Raw genomic sequence first — 17,313 nt, forward strand, 5'->3', positions numbered from 1 at the left:
CAGTATTCAGACAGGGTGGCATTAGGTTTTTCATTTAAAGTAAAAACTGAAATGACTGCGAGATTAGAGATGAGGGACGATGGGGTTTAAAATTAATTGGTTTCATCCCATCTCTCTCTCCAGTCTGTGTCCTATAGACTCCCACAGTCCAATATATCTAGAGACACAGGCTGGTTCTGGCTCCCAGACTACAGCAGACAAATGACTGTGGTTTCATGGGATAATATAAAAGGATCATTGACCTGTTACCGTGTGTCTCTCTGCCCCAGGGCCACTCCATCCCTCCCTTTCAATCATTTCCCTGTCCCTTCCCCAATACTTATCTACCTCATGTTACACAGCATTATAATAACTTGATTATAAACAGGCCAATAACATAGGTAATGCTATCTGAGTTATTGCTACACATAAATATGCGTACAATATGCATCACTTCAATTACTTTCGAAAGACATCAATCCAGGCCCTACAGTAATTAGTCAAACACATCTGATGTCAGTCAACAGGGACAGACTCAGGAGTAAACAAGCTTGCATCCCAAATAGCTCCCTAGTTCCTATTTAGGGGGGTCAAAAGTAGTGCACTATAAAGGGAATAGGGTGCCACTTGGGAAGCACACCAAGTGTGTCTGATCCAAATCCTTTTACATTGTCTCTCTGTCGGCATAGTGATGAAAATAGACTGCCGTTACTGTATTTGTCCCCATTATGAGAAGACAGTCCCAGGAACCAGGAAGCATATGGAGATTCAGCCTGTCAGCGGTTCTACTGTATAATGGGATGGCTGACAGCCTTCCTGTCACATGGTCCCACTGTAGGGGTGCGTCTCATCTCATATATCTATGCTGACCTGATAACTGATATGAAATCCAGGGCAGAAGATGGGAAGTAGACAGGGACAGTGTTTGATCTGTGTGACACTGAACGCTGACTCTAGGAAAGGAAGTGGTAGTTTATAAACAGACAGTTTCCTGTGGCTGCTGGATTGCTTTGGGACACATGAGGCATTCACAGGGCATGGTGCACAACAGACCGGTCAGCATTTCATTTCCAAGAAACAGATTGTTAGGCAACTTAGTTGTGACCCATGCCTGGCCTGCTATGTTGTAAATTGTTAGCCGTTGATATCAACGTTTAATTTATAACGTGACTGATAACATGAGATTAGTGCTGACCGTTGGCAGGCCTGTTCAGTTGAAGGAAGTCATTGTTGTGGTTGATAAACATGTACTAGTCTTTTTTAGTGGCCTGAGGTGAAACAGTGGGTCTGGGGGGGGCATGGTGGAGACTGGACCAGACTAACTGCTCTGATTGACTGTTTATGCCGGGCTTTCCCCATCTCTTTATTCAAACACCATTTGTTCCCTCCCCCCATAAACTTACCAGGAAAATCAACATTGAGGTGTGACTTAAGGCTTGTGGGATCTGTGTAGGTGTAAGATAACAGCCACCTGAGAGCTGACATGATCTCAGGGGAATTTCTAGAACGGGAACACTGGGACATGTAGGACTCATAAGACAATTGACCATCCACTGAGTCAATAAAGGATTAGACTGGTCTCTAGTTTATCTGTCAAACCATCGGACAGGAAAACACATAAAAACTAAATGTTGCTTTTGCGATCATTTATAGTACAAGAGAACAACAACCAATCTTTCATATTTACTTTCTCTGACACTGTATGTGTATTTGTTTACAAAAGGGAGTGGCTGGTCACTCTCTGTCTCTCTGTCTCTCTGTTTCTCAACTCTCTATATCTCTATATCCTTCTCCATCTCTCTGTTTCTCAACCTCTCTATATCCTTCTCCGTCTCTCTGCCTCTCAAACTCTCTATATCCTTCTCCGTCTCTCTGTTTCTCAACCTCTCTATATCCCTATATCCTTCTCTCAGTTTCTCAACCTCTCTATATCCTTCTCCGTCTCTCAGTTTCTCAACCTCTTTATATCCCTATATCCTTCTCCGTCTCTGTTTCTCAACCTCTCTATATCCTTCTCCGTCTCTCTGTTTCTCAACCTCTCTATATCCCTATATCCTTCTCTCAGTTTCTCAACCTCTCTATATCTCTATATCCTTCTCCGTCTCTGTTTCTCAACCTCACTATATCCTTCTCCGTCTCTGTTTCTCAACCTCTCTATATCGCTATATCCTTCTCCATCTCTCTGTTTCTCAACCTCTCTATCTCCCTATATCCTTCTCCATCTCTCTGTTTCTCAACCTCTCTATATCCCTATATCCTTCTCCGTCTCTCTGTTTCTCAACCTCTATATCCCTATATCCTTCTCCATCTCTCAGTTTCTCAACCTCTCTATATCCCTATATACTTCTCCGTCTCTCAACCTCTCTATATCCCTATATCCTTCTCCGTCTCTCTGTTTCTCAACCTCTCTATATCCCTATATCCTTCTCCTCTCTGTTTCTCAACCTCTCTATATCCCTATATCCTATATCCTTCTCCGTCTCTCTGTTTCTCAACCTCTCTATATCCCTATATCCTTCTCCGTCTCTCTGTTTCTCAACCTCTCTATATCCTTCTCCGTCTCTGTTTCTCAACCTCTCTATATCCTTCTCCGTCTCTCTGTTTCTCAACCTCTCTATATCTCGATATCCTTCTCAGTCTCTCTGTTTCTCAACCTCTCTATATCCCTATATCCTTCTCTCAGTTTCTCAACCTCTCTATATCCTTCTCCGTCTCTCAGTTTCTCAACCTCTCTATATCTCTATATCCTTCTCCGTCTCTCAGTTTCTCAACCTCTCTATATCCCTATATCCTTCTCCGTCTCTGTTTCTCAACCTCTCTATATCCTTCTCCGTCTCTCTGTTTCTCAACCTCTCTATATCCCTATATCCTTCTCTCAGTTTCTCAACCTCTCTATATCCCTATATACTTCTCCGTCTCTCAACCTCTCTATATCCCTATATCCTTCTCCGTCTCTCTGTTTCTCAACCTCTCTATATCCCTATATCCTTCTCCGTCTCTCTGTTTCTCAACCTCTCTATATCCTTCTCCGTCTCTCTGTTTCTCAACCTCTCTATATCCCTATATCCTTCTCCGTCTCTCTGTTTCTCAACCTCTCTATATCCTTCTCCGTCTCTCTGTTTCTCAACCTCTATATCCTTCTCCGTCTCTCTGTTTCTCAACCTCTCTATATCCTTCTCCGTCTCTGTTTCTCAACCTCTCTATATCCTTCTCCGTCTCTCTGTTTCTCAACCTCTATATCCTTCTCCGTCTCTCTGTTTCTCAACCTCTCTATATCCTTCTCCGTCTCTGTTTCTCAACCTCTCTATATCCTTCTCCGTCACTCTATGTGCATCAGTTCAGAATGCCAGACGGTCATTAAGGCCAATTTGCTTGTTCCTGCCCACTCCCAGTCACGTCCGCCTCACCAGCAGCCTGGGTGGTGCGACCAGGGCAGGCAGGCTTGTGTGTGTGTGTTCTTATCAAGCTATCTTACTCGGAACCTGGGCGTCGTAACACATATTTGGGATTATGATTAAATAATCATACTTCCAACATTCATCATGTATAAAACACTATTAATAGCCTGACACACCTGGGATTACCAGCTGTGGGGATTAGTATACGACCACATTGAAAGACAGACAACTTGGGAAAGTAGGGATGGAAGAACAGATGGCGGACAAGATGGAAGGGCAAAACAAGGGAGGGAACAACAAACAGAAAGAGAACAGGATAGAGGCAGAGAGAGCACAGCCAAACCAATCTGACAAGCCTTCATGGTGGATAATGATTAATCAGAAAGTGTCACAGACAATTCAGTCAACCTAATGTAACATCTATTGCACACGCCCTGCTCAATCATAAAGAAACATCGATAGCATCCAATCATGTACAGACAAAAAACACCATTATCCATGCCACTTTTTAGCAAGACAAACATCTACTCTTACCCGAGTCTGACAGAGAAAGCCTCATCATCTTCATCTGTTACCATAGCCGAGTCAAAAACATATCGCCTCTTTCACAAGCACAATACCAAAGGACGCACATAACAGTCTACACTGGACTGGAGTAACACAAGTTGGATAAAGGCTAGGACAGGAAGGGGGTAGCCTATGTGTCAGTGTCTGGGCCTGGGCTGTTCAGTATCTAGAGATGCTGACGCTTCAGAGCGCTACAGAGGGGTCACAGTGAGGTTCAGAGGTCAGGGAAAGGTCTCCGCTGGGACGAGGAAACCGAAATCTACACTGACAGATAGAGAGGGTGTTCAATGGGATGAAAAGGAAACTGAAATATAAATGGCTAGGAATCATGGTCATGGGATTGAGGTGTAACAGAACAAAAGTGGGGGGAAATGTATCGGGACAGTTTTCTGGACACAGATAAATACTGGTCCTGAAGATGCCATTGAGAATGATTTCTAATCCAGGCCTAGCTTTAATCTGTCTGGGAAACCGGCATATAGTGTGCTGTTAGGGCTGAATCCTACCATTAGATCCACACTTGAAACTCTGACTTTTAAGTAAATCATGCATGGATGTCAGTGGAGTCTCCTCAGAGGAGAAAGGGGAAGACCCTCAGTGAATTTCATTTTTTAAAAGTGAAACATTAAAAAAAACTATAATTTTTAAATAAAACTATACTAAATGTATCCAAATATGTGTCACCAAATAATTGATTAAAACACACTGCTTTGCAATGAAGGTCTACAGTAGCCTCAACAGCACTCTGTAGGGTAGCACCATGGTGTAGCTGGAGGACAGCTAGCTTCCGTCCTCCTCTGGATACATTGACTTCAATACAAAACCTAGGAGGCTCATGGTTCTCACCCCCTTCTATAGACTTACACAGTAATTATGACGATTTCCGGAGGACATCTTCCAACCGGTCAGAGCTCTTGCAGCATGAACTGACATTTTGTCCTCCCAATCAAAGGATCAGAGAATGAATATGGTACTGAAAGCATAAGCTACAGCTAGTGCATAAAATATGGTGAGTAGTTGACATAAAGAGAGAGAAAGACAATAGTTGAACAGTTTTGAACAATTACTGTCAGAAGGTGGGTGTAGCTGGTGCATGAAGTCAGGCGCAGGAGAGCAGAATGAGTGAGCAACGTACTTTACTCAAAATAAAGGCACAAGGTCACAATACACTTGACCAACAATAAACGGTAATCAATTACGCACGGGTGAAAAGAGCACCCGTCGAAAACCAGCCATAACGTACCGAATGAACATAGAAACAATCACGCACAAAAACATGGGGGAAACAGAGGGTTAAATACTTAAATACATGAACATGTAATTGGGGAATGAAACCAGGTGTGTAAAAAACAAAGACAAAACAAACGGAAAATGAAAGGTGGATCAGCGATGGCTAGAAGACCGGTGACGTTGACCGCCGCCCAAACAAGGAGAGGGACCGACTTCGGCGGAAGTTGTGACAATTACATTTATTCAAAAATGAAGGAGAAGCAAGAGAGAGGGAGAGAGAGAGAGAGCTAGCTAGCTTTCACTTACTTAGCCAGCTAGCTAGATTAACCTATTCAAACACCCGGTTCAAACTGAAGGCTTCTATGTTAGCTAGCTGGCTACGGCTATCCAACACTGGAACTCTTCCAAGTCAAGGTAAGCCTTTGGTTTAATTCATTTATTGCCACCAGGGCCTGCTGGTGTAGCTGAAAGTACTTGCTGACTGTACACTGTACTGCATGATTGTAGCGGGTTTACTAATGTGTTAGTTCTATTAGCTATGTTGACTATGACGTTAGATAATATGGTGACAACTATGAAGGCTGTGCGTAGTGGTTATGATATGTGATATGATATATGATTATGTGTCACTGTCTGTCACCTTGATTACAAAGAATTATCATCTTGACCTGTGTGCACCTATGTTGTAAACTTTCATTCATAGGCTAGGTTGTAGCAACCTCATGATGGGTATAGGGAAATTAGAGTATCATGTAGTAGCCTAAAGCTATCAATGTTACATTGATCTGGGTGAATGGAATATGAATATGACAGTCATCCAACATGCTGTAATAGAAATAAGGTCATGCTCATAAAAAAATAATGAATCGACCTCCCTCATCTTAAACGGCACCGACCACCACTGATTGACGTCAATGTGAAATGAATGCAGAAATGTGACTGGCATACAAAGACTGTGTAACGAAGTGGAAATATTGGCACGGTCTAATGCCATCCAATAACATGGTGCCAATCTTTCCTGTTTATTTAGGACGGGTGCCTGCAGAATTCTCTCTTTAGCGAGTTCTACCTAGTAGACGGCGTGTAGAAAACAATCTCTGAAGCTCAACTTCAGACGGCTTCAGAGATATAAGAAAATCTGGCAAACTTTTGGTTTTGGGCTGAACTATACCTTTAAATAGCTTCCATTCCCTGACAGCATGACACAGCAATCCAAGTCCCTGAGGTGCACATCAATGAGGCTAAAATTAAGACTTATATTTTTTCCAGTTTAACAGACTTTGTAGTCCAAAGCAGGGTGAATGTTTTATGTCCAAATATTCAGGCAAATATGCCCTCTATAATAGTATAGCTCAGCTGGGGCTTGGAGTAACACGGACTCCCATGATCCTTTCCTACGCATATTCAGCAACACCCTGAGCAAATAAGGATATAACCATGTAACAATTACCACTGAACACAATAGGGATCCATTCCATGACACAGCTTGCTTTGTGCAATAAAAGTGACTACAGTGAAAAGGAGATGAACGTCTCATCATGTAGGTCCTGCATCCTGGCACATAAAACATACAGACCAGCCTCATCCAGTAATGCATTACTTCAGTGTTGACCAATAGGCGGATGTTTAAGTCAGTGCTTATTAGTGCCATGATGAGAAACTCCACCAAGCATTACAAGGTTATATACTGTATGCTATTACACTCTGGTGGGTGGCTGAACAGACCCTTTAACACCGTAAACATAGAACCCTGGGTAATACACACACAGTACACAGAGGCTCACTCAAACACACTTTCACCACTGTCTCAAAACAGTGAGAGTAAGAGCTAGCTACGCATGACACACACACACTCACTATGCAGGCGCTGACAGCTCTGTGAGAACCGGTAGAAGCTCTTCACTTCCTCCAGAGAGATGTGGACACATCCTCCTCCTCCTCCGTGTCCGCTGGACTGCAAACGCACCTCCATCTCATCCCTCGCTCCCATCTTCTCCTCTTTTTCCTTCATATTCTCATCACTCTCTCCCGTCCTCATCACCACCTGTCACAGAGATATGAACCAGTGCAGCTATGTCATCCTTCTCTTCACACCTCTATATTATGATGTCCCTCCCTCCCTCTCTCTCTCCCTCCCTCTCCCACCTTCCAAACAGCTGCAGTAAAAATGAGTAGCTCTCAACGCTTTGTCGGTCTTTCTCTCCACTTTGCCTTGTGTGTCCTCTCTGAGTTTTTTTTTTTTTTTACCTTAGAGCTATGCCTCCACACACACACTGTTTCACTTCTGCCATTGAGCTGGATTTACCTGACTGCCTTACTCAGCTACAGTGCAACAGAAACAGACCTCTCCACCCTACCCACACAACAAGACTCCTGTAAGGTTCCAGTCACATTGTAGCCATCTCTCTTACTCAGCTACTCACAATAAAAGAGTATTCTGACAGGGAGGCTGAAACAAAACACAGTACCAGCACCTACAGGAAACCAACCCACACTAGCGCTTTTGCAAGAACCCCTGTCCCAACCAACAGAGCCACCTGAATCATAGAACACAAACACAACGAATCAGAGTCTTCCAACTAGAGGTCGACCGATTCATTGGAATGGCCGATTAATTAGGGCCCATTTCAAGTTTTTATAACAATCAGAAATCGGTATTTTTGGCGTCATTTTTTTTTTTTTTACACCTTTATTTGATCTTAATTTAACGAGGCAAGTCAGTTAAGAACACATTCTTATTTTCAATGACGGCCTAGGAACGGTGGGTTAACTGCCTGGGCAGAAAGACAGATTTTCACATTGTCAGCTCGGGGGTGCCAATCTTGCAACCTTACAGTTAACTAGTCCAACGCAATTTACAACCTGCCTCTCTCTCGTTGCACTCCACAAGGAGACTGCCTGTTACGCGAATGCCGTAAGCCAAGGTAAGTTGCTAGCTAGCATTAAACTTATCTTATAAAAAACAATCAATCATAATCACTACACATGGTTGATGATATTACTAGATATTATCTAGCGTGTCCTGTGTTGCATATAATCTTACTGAGCATACAAGTATCCAAGTATCTGACTGAGTGGTGGTAGGCAGAAGCAGGCGCGTAAACATTCATTCAAACAGCACTTTGGTGCGTTTTGCCAGCAGCTCTTCGTTGTGCGTCAAGCATTGCACTGTTTATGACTTCAAGCCTATCAACTCCCGAGATGAGGCTGGTGTAACCGAAGTGAAATGGCTAGCTAGTTAGCGCGCACTAATAGCGTTTCAAACTTCATTCGCTCTGAGCCTTGGGGTGGTTGTTTCCCTTGCTCTGCATGGGTAACGCTGCTTCGATGGTGGCTGTTGTCGTTGTGTTGCTGGTTCGAGCCCAGGGAGGAGCAAGGATAGGGACTGAAGCTATACTGTTACACTGGCAATAGTAAAGTGCCTATAAGAACATCCAATAGTCAAAGGTTAATGAAATAGAAATGGTATAGAGGGAAATAGTCCTATAATAACTACAACCTAAAACTTCTTACCTGGGAATATTGAAGACTCATGTTAAAAGGATCACCAGCTATGTTCTCATGTTCTGTCTGAGCAAGGAACTGAAACGTTAGCTTTTTTACATGGCACATATTGCACTTTTACGTTCTTCTCCAACACTTTGTTTTTGCATTATTTAAACCAAATTGAACATGTTTCATTATCTACTTGAGACTAAATTGATTTTATTGATGTATTATATTAAGTGAAAATAAGTGTTAATTCAGTATTGTTGTAATTGTCATTACTACAAATACATTTTTTCTTTATTTTTTATTATTATTATATAAAATCGGCCGATTAATCGATATCGGCTTTTTTGGTCCTCCAATAATCGGTATCGGCGTTGAAAATCATAATCGGTCGACCTCTACTTCCAACGTGATGTTAACACTTGAACATTACTAACCTGAAACAAACCAAAAGGGAATATTTCACTGCCACTCACAGAACCACTGACCTCAGACCACTGACCTGAATGCTCCTACAGCTCTGTCTCAGACCAGCAGCAGAACCACTGACCTGAATGCTCCTACAGCTCTGTCTCAGACCAGCAGCAGAACCACTGACCTGAATGCTCCTACAGCTCTGTCTCAGACCAGCAGCAGAACCACTGACCTGAATGCTCCTACAGCTCTGTCTCAGACCAGCAGCAGAACCACTGACCTGAATGCTCCTACAGCTCTGTCTCAGACCAGCAGCAGAACCACTGACCTGAATGCTCCTACAGCTCTGTCTCAGACCAGCAGCAGAACCACTGACCTGAGTGCTCCTACAGCTCTGTCTCAGACCAGCAGCAGAACCACTGACCTGACCTGACTGCTCCTGCAGCTCTGTCTCTTCTTATTCCAGCAGCAGAAACGGCCAGCTGCCATCCTGGCCCAATCACACACAACAGAGACTATCTAGTGTACAAAACTTGTGAATGGAGGCCAGTAGTTGTAACTACAGCACTATAGGAAATACTCTCAGTATGTTGACCTCTACAAGTGTTTCAGCTCTTCACAGAGTGGTTCCAGAGAGGTTATCCATTAAATCAAATCACATTTTATTGGTCACATACACGTGATTAGCAGATGTTATTGCAGGTGTAGCGAAATGCTTGTGCTTCTAGCTCTGTCAGTGCAGTAATATCTAACAAGTAATATCTAACAAATGACACAACATATACTCAATACACATAAATTAAGAAGGAATGAATTAAGACTATATACATATGGACGAGCGATGTCAGAGTGGAACGGATACAGAGCGGATACAGTAGAATAGCATAGGAAAAAAACCTGGATATTCAGACATTGTTAATGTTATAAATGACTATTGTAGCTGGAAACGGCAGATTTTTATGGAATATCTACATAGGCGTACAGGGACCCATTATCAGCAACCATCACTCCTGTGTTCCAATGGCACGTTATGTTAGCTAATCCAAGTTCATAATTTTAAAAGGCTAATTGATCATTAGAAACCCCTTTTGCAATTATGTTAGCACAGCTGAAAATTGTTGTTCTGATTAAATAAGCAATAAACTTGCCTTCTTTAGACTAGTCGAGTATCTGAAGCATCAGCATTTGTGGGTTCGAATACAGGCTCAAACTAACCATAAACAAAGTACTTTCTTCTGAAATGGTTGTCTATTCTTGTTCTGAAAAATGAAGGCTATTCCATGTGAGAAATTGCCAAGAAACTGGAGATCTCATACAACGCTGTGTACTACTCCCATCACTGAACAGCGCAAACTGGCTCTAACCAGAATAGAAAGAGGTCCCGTCGATGTGGATAGGGGGGTGCTCACTTTGCTATTTCCTGTAGTCCACGATCATCTCCTTTGTTTTGTTGACGTTGAGTGAGAGGTTGTTTTCCTGACACCACACTCCGAGTGCCCTCACCTCCTCCCTATAGGCTGTCTCGTCGTTGTTGGTAATCGAGCCTATTACTGTTGTGTCTTCTGCAAACTTCATGATTGAGTTGGAGGCGTGCTTGGCCACGCAGTCAGGGAGTACATGAGGGGGCTGAACACGCACCCTTGTGGGGCCCCAGTGTTGAGGATCAGCGAAGTGGAGATGTTGTTTCCTAACTTCACCACCTGGTGGCGGCCCGTCAGGAAGTCCAGGACACAGTTGCACAGGGCGGTGTTGAGACCCAGGGCCTCAAGCTTAATGATGAGCTTGCAGGATACTATGGTGTTGAATGCTGAGCTATAGTTAATGAACAGCATTCTTACATAGGTATTCCTCTTGTCCAGATGGGATAGGGCAGAGTACAGAGTGATGGCAATTGCATCGTCTGTGGGTCTTTTGAAGTGGGTCTAGGGTGGCAGGTAAGGTGATATGATCCTTGACTAGTCTCTCAAAGCACTTCATGATGACAGAGGTGAGTGCTACGGGTGACAGTCATTAAGTTCAGTTACCTCTGAGTACAGGAACAATAGTGGCCATCTTGAAGCATGTGGGGACAGCAGACTTGGATAGGGAGAGATTGAATATGTGCATGCCTGGGTGGTATGCACGCCTCCTAAGTCGAACCAGCAGGCCGCCTCGAATGCCTCTCCGCCGCCGGCGATGTTTTGGGTCGGCCTCCAGAATAAGTTCAATTGCTCTGGAGAGAGTGAACAAAGGGATCTGCTCCAGGGAAGTCGTAATGCTGGTAGTTCTGGTGAGTTACCGCCGCTCTAATACCCAATAGTTCTTCCCGGCTGTATGTAATGACAAAATATTTCCTGAGGTAATAATGTTTAAAAAAAATGTACTTATAAAAACAAAATACTGCAAAGTTTTCTAAGAGGTTGTTGCGATACTGCCATGACGCCGCCAAACATACCCTCGTAAAACTGACTATCCTACCGATCCTCAATTTCGGCGGTGTCATTTACAAAATAGCCTCCAACACTCTACTCAGCAAACTGGATGCAGTCTATCACAGTGCCATCCGTTTTGTCACCAAAGCCCCATATACCACCCACCACTGTGACCTGTATGCTCTAGTCGGCTGGCCCTCGCTACATATTCGTCGCCAGACCCACTGGCTCCAGGTCATCTATAAGTCTATGCTAGGTAAAGCTCCACCTTATCTCAGCTCACTGGTCACGATAACAAAACCCACCCGTATTACATGCTCCAGCAGGTATATCTCACTGGTCATCCCCAAAGCCAACACCTCCTTTGGCGCCTTTCCTACCAGTTCTCTGCTGCCAATGACTGGAACGAATTGCAAAAATTGAAGCTGGAGACTTATATTTCCCTCACTAACTTTAAACATCAGCTATCTGAGCAGCTAACCCGATCGCTGCAGCTGTACATAGCCCATCTGTAAATAGCCCATCCAATCTACCTACCTCATCCCCATATTGTTTTATTTACTTTTCTGCTCTTTTGCACACCAGTATTTCTACTTGCACATCATCATCTGCACATCTATCACTCCAGTGTTAATTTGCTAAATTGTAATTATTCACTCCTATGGCCTATTCATTGCCTTACCACCTCATGCCATTTGCACACACTGTATATAGACAATTCTTTTCTATTGTGTTATTGACTGTATGCTTGTTTATTCCATATGTAACTCTGTGTTATTGTTTGTGTCGCACTGCTTTGCTTTATCTTGGCCAGGTCGCAGTTGTAAGTGAGAACTTGTTCTCAACTAGCTTACCTGGTTAAATGAAGGTGAAATAGAAATAAAATCTCCTTCGGCACCATCTTCATCAGCTAGATATTAGGGTCATGTGAGGCAATGAACTCTCGAGGGCAAGTACTGCACTTCATTAAACCACCCAAGTAGCTGCAGGGAGATTCCTGTAGGAGCCATTTCAAACTGACGGTAGCTTTCTGTAAACACAGGCCGACAACAGCGTTTCACACACACACAGACTTATGCACGCACACACACAGTCCGCAAAAGAACGCCCCACAGAAGCACACCCAGGGTCCGATGCACACACACACACACACACTCCTAACCTGTGTCCCGGCGATCCCAGTAGGTGCTCTTGCGTCTGTAGCTGAGGTTGTCTGTAGCTCTGTGGGCCAGGACAATGACAGACAGGCTGTGTAGCACCTGACCCAGTCTGGACAACAGATGTGATGAAGCCTCCTGCAGCTGTCCCTGACGCACAAACTCCGCCAGAGACATGACAGAGTGTGTGAGGGAGAGAGTGTGTGTGTATGCAGCTTCGTGGGTGAGTGTTCCGGAGTCCCTAAGTCGCACTAAGCTACACTCAGTGTGTATTCCAGTCTCTCCAAATCAAGTCTAAATGAGTCAAACCAAGCAGTCCTGGTCCAACCAGTGCCTCTGATCCCTCCACTCCTCAGCCAGTCTGTCTGTGACTGTGTGTGTGACTGGGGAACACATCTTAGTGGTGGTGGTACGTCCGGTTGACAGCAGAGAGGAAGAGAGGGGTGGGACCCGGGACGGGGGATGGAGGGAACACAGCGCTGGCTGCTGTTTAGGACCACCAACCCCCTTCTGCTGCGCTAATTATACCAACAGCCAGCCAAGTGTAATCTGTGCATGCTCATGGACCAACGCACGCACGTACGTACGCATGCGCACACAGACAGTTTACGAAGTGAGCACACTGTGAACAATGCCATTGTCCACTTCCTCCACAGCAGCACCAAACCAAGGCTGTGACAATAAAGGACGCATTAGTTCCAGATTCAGAGACTCCTTAACATCAGGACTCTCTCTTTCCTCAGTCAACTCTATTGCCTTGGCCTACCACATCTGATAGCATGATCTGCAGCCAGACATACAGTGGGTATCCCTCCACACAAGATGGGTATTCTCCACCCCCCTCTTATCACATAGAAACAAACTGCGATTTACAGAGCCAATCACCCAGTACAATATCCCTGGGTAGTCAATGGATCTCTGATGCCCATCTTTCACAAGTAGGCTCTATGTGCGACTCTCTCGGTCTGTCTGGAGAAACACTTCACGATCACACAACAGAGCCAACACTCTAGAGACAGACAGAGGGAATGGCAGCTACTGTACACCAGGCACTTATTTCATTATGAAAATGTTCAGAGTTGTAATAGAAATGTATGTTCTATGACTAACAGGTTATTTCCCCATGATAGGAAGTTAGAAAGGTCCTTGTCTGCACAATGCACAATCTGCCTGGAATATAAATTCAGCTGAATTTTTCGAGCACTTCTGAGGTACGGAAACTTCTGACAAGCTTTGATTTTGGTGTGAACTACTCCGTTAAAAAGGGATAGTTCTCCCAAAGCTAGTCCATGGACAAGGTAAGACAGCAATCCATGTTTTGATTGTGTACCTGGCCACGGTCTCCAAACTGTTTAGATTTTTTTAGCAAACGCCAGTGTAAGCCAATACCCCAGATATTAGCAGCAGCTTCCTATACATTAGGTCTGTCTGGCTCCAGTCTGGGCCAAACTTGACCCCAGGCCAGACAGCTGAGGAGTGGTGTGACAACAGCTGATACAATCCCTCCAACCCCCCGCCCGATACCCCCGTCCAACAACTATCCAAGGCTTACTCTGGTAATCCAACTGGAGTTTCCCAAACATTAAGTAACCTGTATACTGGCCGTGACTGAATGGGACACTAAAGACCAAGGGTGGGCAAACTTTATGGCTCGAGGGCCACATCAGGATTTTGAAATTCAACAGAGGGACGCATTTTTTGGGGGACCAATTGTTTGTTCAAATCAATTAAGGCACTGCATTGCAGGAGATTAGAATTCTCCTGAACACAGTTCTTACGGTTAAGAATCAAGGAGATTAGAATTCTCCTGAACACAGTTCTTACGGTTAAGAATCAAGGAGATTAGAATTCTCCTGAACACAGTTCTTACGGTTAAGAATCAAGGAGATTAGAATTCTCCTGAACACAGTTCTTACGGTTAAGAATCAAGGAGATTAGAATTCTCCTGAACACAGTTCTTACGGTTAAGAATCAAGGAGATTAGAATTCTCCTGAACACAGTTCTTACGGTTAAGAATCAAGGAGATTAGAATTCTCCTGAACACAGTTCTTACGGTTAAGAATCAAGGAGATTAGAATTCTCCTGAACACAGTTCTTACGGTTAAGAATCAAGGAGATTAGAATTCTCCTGAACACAGTTCTTACGGTTAAGAATCAAGGAGATTAGAATTCTCCTGAACACAGTTCTTACGGTTAAGAATCAAGGAGATTAGAATTCTCCTGAACACAGTTCTTACGGTTAAGAATCAAGGAGATTAGAATTCTCCTGAACACAGTTCTTACGGTTAAGAATCAAGGAGATTAGAATTCTCCTGAACACAGTTCTTACGGTTAAGAATCAAGGAGATTAGAATTCTCCTGAACACAGTTCTTACGGTTAAGAATCAAGGAGATTAGAATTCTCCTGAACACAGTTCTTACGGTTAAGAATCAAGGAGATTAGAATTCTCCTGAACACAGTTCTTACGGTTAAGAATCAAGGAGATTAGAATTCTCCTGAACACAGTTCTTACGGTTAAGAATCAAGGAGATTAGAATTCTCCTGAACACAGTTCTTACGGTTAAGAATCAAGGAGATTAGAATTCTCCTGAACACAGTTCTTACGGTTAAGAATCAAGGAGATTAGAATTCTCCTGAACACAGTTCTTACGGTTAAGAATCAAGGAGATTAGAATTCTCCTGAACACAGTTCTTACGGTTAAGAATCAAGGAGATTAGAATTCTCCTGAACACAGTTCTTACGGTTAAGAATCAAGGAGATTAGAATTCATCTGAACAGTTCTTACAGTTAAGAATCAAGTCATTATGAGTTGCAAATGGGAATTTAAGAAGATAATATGGAGATTAATCTCTAATACTGTACATGAAAAAGGGACTATTACTTAATTGACAATCATTCATGCAATCCCTCATTGTTTTGCTATTTTTGCTGAAGGCATGAGGCTCACCCCTCTCATGTATTAACAATGAGTTTTATGTGGTCACTCTCACCTAGTTCACGATTCATCATTGTCCTACACTTTATTATCTTACAGATGATCACGGCCACAGGTTCATCACAGGGTCAGTAGGGACCTTCCAGAAAGTTATACAGAGACACAGATCCATTCCCTCAGTGACTTTGATAAGCCTAACATCTCATATTCAGCCAGAATTCACAGGTTGTGTGTAAACTGTACAAGAACACCACTAAAAGTGTCCTGTATAGCTAGTACATATCATCAACTGAGGATAAAAAAACAACGTGTGGTAAAAGCGGAGATTGATCTGTGTTTAAACAGAGCTTGGTATCCTCTCTGCTTCAAGATGGCTGCTGCAGGCCAGAACATCACATTTAATAAAGAACAGCAACACTGACCTAGTTATTTTTGTTTTATTTAGCAGACGCTCTGAGACTTACAGGAGCAATTAGGGTTAAGGGCCTTGCTCAATGGCACATCGACAGATATGGTCACCTAGTCAGCTAGGGGATTCAAACCAGTTTCGGTTTGTGGCCCAACAGTCTTAATCGCTAGCAGTTACACGTCACACATCAAATGCACCTACAGGCTACTCTGCTGGGAAGTAGTGCCCTTGTGACATGCAAGGCTGCTTCAGGGACCACACACACACTTGCATTCTCTCTGACTGCTTGATGTGGCTGCCGGCTACACCAGCAGGAGAGTTTGATTCAAGTCATCTTAAATAGTCTTTCACCCCCTCCTCCACTCTGCCTGCCAGTGGCTGTAGTGGATCAGACGATGCATAAATATACTAATCCCGAGATCAGCTAATTAAGTTTGCCACCAGCAACAGACACACAGGCACCAGAACACAGATAACAAACAGGGATACTAATGAAATAAAGTGAGTTAGTGTAAAGAACAAGAACGCCATTCATCTCAATGGTGGTGGTGGGGGGGGGGGCATAGTGTCATGGGTCCTGTGACGTGTCCAAATAGAGCCAGGCTGCAGTGAGACATTGTGACACCTCTCCTACTAAATATATCGCTACTTAATAAAGCTGCTCTGTGACTGTCTATTCTACTCCCACACACAGCAAAATACTTGAGAGCTGACTACGTGTCATATTGTGGATAGAAAAGTGAATCCATGGTTTCACAGATCAACATGAGCGATCAATCAATGAATCGGTACTAAACGTCATTATCTCGCATTTATTGAGCTACACTGCCACCACATGGTTAAATACTCAAACTCATTCTACCTCAAATATCTTAAGGCAGCTCTTGTTGGAAGTGTCTAGCTAGTACAAGTGTAGCTACTACTAGTTATCTGTAATATTGTTTGTTTTCTAACCATGACAGTTGTCTAAACATGATTTACTTACTATATTCAAACAAGCGTGAATTGACATTGACAAGTCTGTGCGTCAAGTTCTACCTACCTAGAAAACATGATCTGAAGTCTGCCCCGTTCATGTCGACAACTTTCCAAGTTTCTAAAATCACTTCAATGTTAACTATTTAAGTAAACTTACCTGCTATATCGTGGATTTCCACTGTATAACTTCACATGCGTTCTGCTGCGTTCTCGAACTCCAGCACAATGGCCAAGTCACATGCAGCCTTCAAACTAATTAGACCTCAACTCAGAATGCGTCCTGCAAGAAAAAAAAACTCACCGGGAGCGTGATGTATTGAATTAAATTTATTAGAAAATA

The 17,313-nt window shown here is 43.4% G+C and overlaps 1 protein-coding gene across 8 annotated transcripts in view; it reads right to left on the minus strand.

Annotated features, from left to right (window-relative positions):
• LOC112235391 (guanine nucleotide exchange factor DBS-like) overlaps nucleotides 1-17,239 on the minus strand; it is a 68,507-nt gene extending 51,268 nt beyond the window's left edge. For 4 of the 8 annotated variants that reach the window (XM_042323867.1, XM_042323865.1, XM_042323863.1 and 1 more), the window contains exons 1-2: nucleotides 17,131-17,235; nucleotides 7,032-7,218 (exon numbers count right to left, since the gene is read on the minus strand). In XM_042323867.1, coding sequence (XP_042179801.1) covers nucleotides 7,032-7,212 — 181 coding nt within the window. In that variant the 5' untranslated portion in view covers nucleotides 7,213-7,218; nucleotides 17,131-17,235. Of the gene's footprint in view, nucleotides 1-7,031; nucleotides 7,219-12,653; nucleotides 13,068-17,130 lie in introns of those variants that run through there. The other 4 variants (XM_042323868.1, XM_042323860.1, XM_042323866.1 and 1 more) reach the window with 4 other exon arrangements.
• Between the last annotated feature and the right edge of the window lie 74 nt (nucleotides 17,240-17,313).

The sequence above is a fragment of the Oncorhynchus tshawytscha genome, linkage group LG07 (assembly GCF_018296145.1).
Source record: "Oncorhynchus tshawytscha isolate Ot180627B linkage group LG07, Otsh_v2.0, whole genome shotgun sequence".
NCBI classification, from domain to species: Eukaryota; Metazoa; Chordata; class Actinopteri; order Salmoniformes; family Salmonidae; genus Oncorhynchus; species Oncorhynchus tshawytscha.